The sequence below is a fragment of the Rhineura floridana genome, chromosome 2 (assembly GCF_030035675.1).
Source record: "Rhineura floridana isolate rRhiFlo1 chromosome 2, rRhiFlo1.hap2, whole genome shotgun sequence".
Lineage (NCBI taxonomy): Eukaryota > Metazoa > Chordata > Lepidosauria > Squamata > Rhineuridae > Rhineura > Rhineura floridana.
In genome coordinates this window covers 101,044,758-101,051,289 of record NC_084481.1, presented here as the reverse complement: position 1 = coordinate 101,051,289, position 6,532 = coordinate 101,044,758, and the positions used below count along the sequence as shown (strand labels likewise).

Below are 6,532 nucleotides of genomic sequence, written 5' to 3'. Positions count from 1 at the left end.
TCACAAGGCACTTCCAAAACTTCGGCCTTCTCTTCCTTCCCCCCCTTTTTGAACTCTCCCCCTTGTTCCCACGCATACTTGTGTGCTGTATTTATCCAGACAGAGCACTCCTGCCTTTTAAAATGCCGGCTAGCTTTTTATTGTATATTTATTTGAACTCCATCTTTCTTTTTATTTGTATTTTTGTCCTGTTTAATCACAAGACTGAATTGTATGTGGGACAAAAACTGTCTCAGTAATAATAATAATAAAAATAAAAAATCATTAGGCGTATAATAAATGGCTTAACGCTGATTTTTTTGTTCTTGGCAGAGATGAGGTGAGAAGTAGGATCCTTGCAGCTCCTCCTCTCAGTCCCCCAGCTCTCAAACTCATGTTCTGTGAGAAAGAGATTCCCAGTCCCAGAGAGAGACTGTTGACAATCTCTGCTAATATCTATACAAATGTACATAACATGCATCACCTGAACTCACATGATCTAGAGTTACCTTAGATCTTGCAAGATTTGCAAAAGAGAAGCAATAGGGTTTTATATTAGTTCTGATTGTCTATTGGGCTATCATAGTTTATATGTTTTTTTCATTTTCTATGGCAAAAACTCCAACTTCAGTGGAATTTATGTGATGTGTTCTAATCATTTGAATTTGGCTAATGAATGCTTTACTCTTTCATCAGAACTTTAGCAGTAGTACTAAAATATTAATAAAAAAGAAAAGGGAAAGAAAAAATACTTTACATACATCATTCAGCTGTATTGCTAATTATAGATATAGATATAAAAGATAAACGGCATTTTGTCAAAAGTATTTTTGTCTACATTTTATACCTCATCCTTGGTTTTCCAAGCTTGGCATGGAATGCTTCTCATACAGAATTAATTTGAAATGCTGCATATTTATTATCATAATCATCATATTCAAAATAAAAAATATATGTACCGCCTTCAAGTTGATTCCAACTTATGGTGACCCTATGAATAGGGTTTTCATGAGGCTGAGAGGCAGTGACTGGCCCAAGGTCACCCAGTGAGCTTCATGGCTATGTGGGGATTTGAACCCTAGTCTCATTTTGTTCTCACAACAACCCTGTGCGATAGTAGGTTAGACTGGCCCAGGCAGGGTTATTCAGTGAGCAAAAATGATGCAAATAGGATCTCTTTTAATTGTGCTATCGACCTGCTTACTTCCACTCTGACTGGGGGATCTTGCAGCATGGGGAAGAGATGGGGGCACATCACAGCTGAAGTTCACCCATATAGGAGCATTATCTCTTGTTTATTACAGAGACGCCTGTTGCAGGTTTTGCTGCTGAGAGCAGCAGTCAGTTAGTGCGGCCACTTGCGTCACAGCTTGTTGATCCTGAGGAGGCAAAACTAGAAAGTGAGGTTCAGAAAGGAGGCCCTGTGCACGAGGAGGAGGAGGGCATGAAGCAGTGCCAGTTGCCCACAGCCACATCTGCAGAACAGCAAGTACCATGGTTTGGCTTTGAGAAAGCTTGTACATTTGTGAGCCAGAGTGGGGAAAATGTTGTTGTATGATGCAATTACTGCCTTCCAAGGATCAAAAATCTGAGATCAGCTGTTTCCTCCTCATCCAATGTGAAGAAACATTTTGAGGTAAGCCTTTGTCATGCTGGTCCTCAAAGAGTGTCCATTGTCTATTTATGTTTAAATTGTGAAGTTCCTCTTCCATTTTTTCTTGGATTCATGCTTTGTTCTTCTTCCTCAGAGGGCACACCCTGAGAAGCTGAGAGCAATTGAAGAAGCAATAAAGGCAAGGAGACGTGGCCTTCCTGAACCAATGCATGACACCCCTCCTCCCAAAATGCTGAAGCAGCAGCAGACAACCCTTGAGAGGTGGGGATCTGGCAGGGAGCCTGTCACCCAGAGCAATCTCGACAGGAGAATCATTGATTTCATTGTAGAGGAGACATTACCACTTCAGACTGTGGACAAACCATCATTCATTAATCTGGTTCGCATTGGACTCCCCAAAGATCTCACCATCATATGTGCCAAGACTCTGAGAGACAGAATTGAGAAGAGAGCATGCCACATGAGAGAAACTCTTGCAAACCGAATGGGTGCTGTGGCATATATAGCAACCACTGCAGATTGTTGGACCAATGGCAAGAAGAGTTACTTTGGGGTAACAGCCCACTGGATCAACCCAACTACCCTGAAACGTGAGGTTGGGGCCTTGGCTTGTAAGCGTCTGAAGGGGCGCCATACATACGATGTCCTTTCAAAAGCACTGCATGATGTACATGTGCAGTACAGGATCCACAACAAAGTTATGTGCACTACTACAGACAATGGCTCCAACTTTGTGAAAGCATTCAGAGTTTTCATGGCCAAAGAACCAGTGGAAGCTGCAGGCACCAGTGATGATGATGGTGATAACCAGGAGGAGGAGGAGGCTGAGGTGGAGTTTGTGCCTATCTGTGAGATCCTGGACACAGGACCTGAGGCAGAGGAAGAAGCTGTAGACTCAGGAGAGGATTTTGTTTTACCACCACACCAGAGATGTGCTAGCCACACCCTCAACCTTGTGGCAACACAAGACATAGAGGCCATGCTTTCTGACTCCTCCAAAAGTAGTCTTCTTGGTCCTTTCAAGAAACAGTTTCGTTCCTTGATGGGAAAGTGCAGCAAGTTGTGGTCCAAGCAGAACCAGTCAGCCCAGATTGCTGAGTATATCCATGCGCAATGTGGTGTGTATCTGAAGGTACCGAATAAGACCAGGTGGAATTCCACCTTTGATGCGTTGAAGCAACTACATGAGCTCCTGTCAACTGTGCCACTAAAAATGCATGCCATAATGGACTGCTGCTCCTTGTCCAGGATCACAGCTGCTGAGATTGAAGTGGTACAGGAATACACAGAGATTATGGAGCCACTAGCCCAGTCCCTAGATATCCTGCAACGGGAGAACGGCATGTTCATGGGGTATTTGCTACCAACGCTCTGCAATCTGGACCGCAAGTTAGAAGGACTGGAAAACAAACCTGAGAGGTACACATACTGTTTTCAGCTGCTGAGAGGTGTGCGCGAAGCCCTAAGAAAGCGGTTTGCAGCTATCTGGGAGGACAAGAGGCTTCTTCTGGCAGCCTGCCTACACCCTCACTTCAAACTAGATTGGCTGGAATCGTGTCAGGCCACCACCCATACCAACAAGTAAGAACATTAGGGAAGCCCTTTGGGTGGATTACTCCAAGGGAAATGTTGTCTCAAGGGAGGCATCAGAGGGCTTAAGGTGGTAGGCAGGGGCTGGGCCTTTTCTTCCTGGGGCTCCTCATCACAACCTTGGGTTGCTGCAGGTAATCCTTAAGGGTCTGCTGTGCTGCCCCATGAGTGTGGTGACTTGGTCACCTTCCTACCTTCCATGTCATCATCCACAGGCTCAGGCTGGACCCTGAACCAGGGGACATGACAAGCATCAGGAAATGAAGAGCAGATGATGGTTTCCTAACATATATAATAAATAATAATAAACTTTAATTTATAGGCCGCCTATCTAGCCAGTGGCCACTCTAGGCGGCGTACAATAAAACATGATAAAATACAATAAACAATATAGCCAGTACAGTACAATGTAAAAATTACAGTATTTAGTAGATTGTTCATATTACAGTTCTAGAACTAGTTCACCTTGGAAGTCTCAAAGGTCGTAAAGGCCTGATGGAAAAGCCAAGTTTTCAGGCCCCGGCGAAATATATCTAGGGAAGGGGCATGTCGAAGATCCATTGGGAGGGAGTTCCAAATCGTGGGGGCTGCCACAGAAAAAGCCCTCTCTCGAGTCCTCACCAACCTAGCCACTTTAGTCGGCGGAACCGAGAGAAGGCCCTGAGTGGCAGATCTTGTAGGGAGGCACACTTTATGACGTTGGAGGCGCTCCTTCAGGTATACTGGGCCGAAACCGTATAGGGATTTAACATATCCTCTCTCTTTCTTAGATACACAATGGAAGCCTTGTTGAAAGCTGAAATAAAGATGGGTGTACTTAATGAGGACAGTGATCAGTCTTCAGATAAAGACCAGGAAGGAGATGACTTAGAAGATGACTTCTTTAACTTTCTGCCCCAGGGCAAGAAGTCAGCAGTGGACACTGCTGAGGAGGAACTGGTGAGGTACCTGAGGTCTCCCAGCAGGGAAGTGTCATCACTCCATGGCTTTCCACGTGTGCTGCGGTGTTTTTTGCAGCACAACACAGGCATGCCTTCAAGCGCCACAGTAGAACGCCTGTTCAGTACTGGTGGCAACGTAATGACTGTAAAAAGACATTCCTTGTCTGACATGCTCTTTGAGCATCTTGTTCTTTTGAGACATAACAGAAACATATTATAAAAGCATTTCAAGTGTAAAATTTGATTTCAAGAGTTGGGGTATCTTCATTGCTTGGGGGGATGTGAGATTCTGTTATGCCATTATGTTAATCTTATGGATACAATTTTTTATTCTACTACCCCCTGTGTGTGTGTGTTTATTTTTAATATTGTTTTAGGCTTCTTAGATGTGCAGCAGCCAAGGCCAGCACCTTGTTGGAGTTTTTTAAAAAAAGTAACTGAAATGTAATTGTAGTGATTACTTTTGAGAAAAAGTAAAGTAATCAGTTACTTTCAGAGCAATTGTAATTGTAACGGTAATTACTACTTTTTTTGGCCAAGTAATTGTAACTGTAATTTATTACTTTTTAAAAGTAATCTTCCAAGCTCTGGTTAAGGGTGAGGCAATTTACATAAAGAAAGGGATGAGCTGATGGAAAGAAAGCAGCAAGGGGGAGCATGAAGAAAGAGGAAAACAGGAAAAGTGGTACAGAACCATAGAGAAGAGAAATAGCTCTTTCATACCAGCTGTAAGGCTGGCAAGGAATCACCCACTCCAACAGAGAGCTCATGGGAATGTATAAGCAAGCAGAATACCTGGATGGAGGTCTTTCCCCACCTCTCTCCTATTTATGCCCTAGGCAACATTGACTGTAAATCCCCCTGGCCTGCCAGAAAGGAAACTTTCTCTGTCTGTGACTCAAACAGCAGCTGTTTCACATTCCAGGAATCTCCCCCTTCCATCTCCTTCAGCTATAAAAGTCACCCACTGACACAAATTCTCCCACCCCCCAAATCTGAAAGACAGTTTTAGAATCCTGTTATTGACAGTGACAAGGAAGAACTGGACACCCCCAAATGCTGGAGATGGGCTGTTGTCTGACTCCACTTATCCCATCCCTGCTCCACCAACAGAGGAAGGGAAATTGCCATGTCCCACTCCTGGAGCTGAAAAGATGAGATTCACTCAGAGGGAGAAAATGGTAGCCAGTGGAGGAGCAATGTGGAATGTATGGATTAATAGTGGGGAGCTGCCTGCTGCCCAGTGCTTGTTAAGGATGTTGCATAGCACTGTGCTCTGAGGAAAGGTACTGTGGATTTCTGGCTTTGTTGTTAGGCATGGATAAAGGGGCACATTTCTGGAGAGGGTTTGATGTTATTTGATGTAATAATATGTCCATGCTCTAGGATGGAGGCATTTTCAGAGAAGTGTTTGTTTTTATTTGCATAGAAACATTTATCCATTGAATGCATGTGCATTTCTCAAGGTGGCTTACAGTAGTTAAAATCAGATGACTGTATCCAGTGCTAGTCCCTATTGAAGTTAATGAACATTAACTCAGGTTCTTTCAGTGGGCCTACTCCAAGTATAACTTAGTTGGATCCAACCTGCAATATCCAACAAAACACAATGGAGGTAGGCGTAGCAGATTAAACAGAGTCTTCAGATAAAACATGATCTACCTGGCAAGGCAAAAGCCTGCCAGAATAATTTTATAAGGCTTCACTATCTGGCAGAAGACAACCAGAGAAAGGGGGCCACCAGTTCTCTTCCATAATGCTTGTCATGTAAACATCAAGTATATAGCAAGGGGATGCCACATAAAGTACCAATAAGAATAGCTAATCTAATGCATGGATAAAATGAAATTAGCAATAATAGCATAGCAGAATGGTAAGGAGAAAGGGGAACGGGTACTGTTTCCACAAACCTCCGTGCCTTGTTTGTGTTTAGATTGTCTCCTTTTGTGTTGAACCTTGTGTTTTCATTGATTGCCTGCAACCTTTGTGAAGACCTCCTGCTACTTTACTCTGTCTAGGAAGCTGAATCAGAGCTCCCTGAAGTCAATGGAAGCCCTTCAGGGGACTTTAGCTCACACTCCAAATCAATGCAGGTTCATTCTTTCCTCTTGAGTTTCCTGCTTCTCTCAAGTATTAGCATTACCCTGTGCTAGAAGAAATATTTGCTGTGAAGGTGAAATAAGTATGTTGTGGGTGGGTGGGAGCTTGGGGATTACTTCGCTGATTGAAAATCTTTAGAAAATCTTTTACACAGACGTTCAAACTAATTGTATCACCTTGAGGGAGGATGGGGAAAGATGATGTCCTAGCTTTGGAGCTGAGGTTTATCAGTCACCCACAAGGCCTTTGGCTAGTACAATAAATGTATGATGATGATGATTTTTTTAAAAAATAGCCTACAAGTACC

General features: G+C 43.4%; 1 protein-coding gene across 1 annotated transcript; it reads left to right on the top strand.

The window, feature by feature from the left end:
- Nucleotides 1-2,172: 2,172 nt before the first annotated feature.
- Nucleotides 2,173-6,278, top strand: LOC133377969 (uncharacterized). Its single transcript, XM_061612756.1, has 3 exons — nucleotides 2,173-3,175; nucleotides 3,955-3,997; nucleotides 6,144-6,278. The coding sequence occupies exons 1-3, from the start codon at nucleotides 2,295-2,297 to the stop codon at nucleotides 6,276-6,278; spliced, it is 1,059 nt and encodes a 352-aa protein (XP_061468740.1). The 5' UTR covers nucleotides 2,173-2,294.
- The last annotated feature ends 254 nt before the right edge of the window (nucleotides 6,279-6,532 follow it).

Excerpts from the sequence above, each read along its gene's own strand:
- LOC133377969 (XM_061612756.1), top strand. The coding sequence starts at position 2,295 with ATGTGCACTACTACAGACAATGGCTCCAACTTTGTGAAAGCATTCAGA. Across the intron at positions 3,176-3,954 it reads GCCACCACCCATACCAACAA|ATACACAATGGAAGCCTTGT; the intron begins GTAAGAACATTA and ends TCTCTTTCTTAG. Across the intron at positions 3,998-6,143 it reads AAGCTGAAATAAAGATGGGT|GAAGCTGAATCAGAGCTCCC; the intron begins GTACTTAATGAG and ends TACTCTGTCTAG.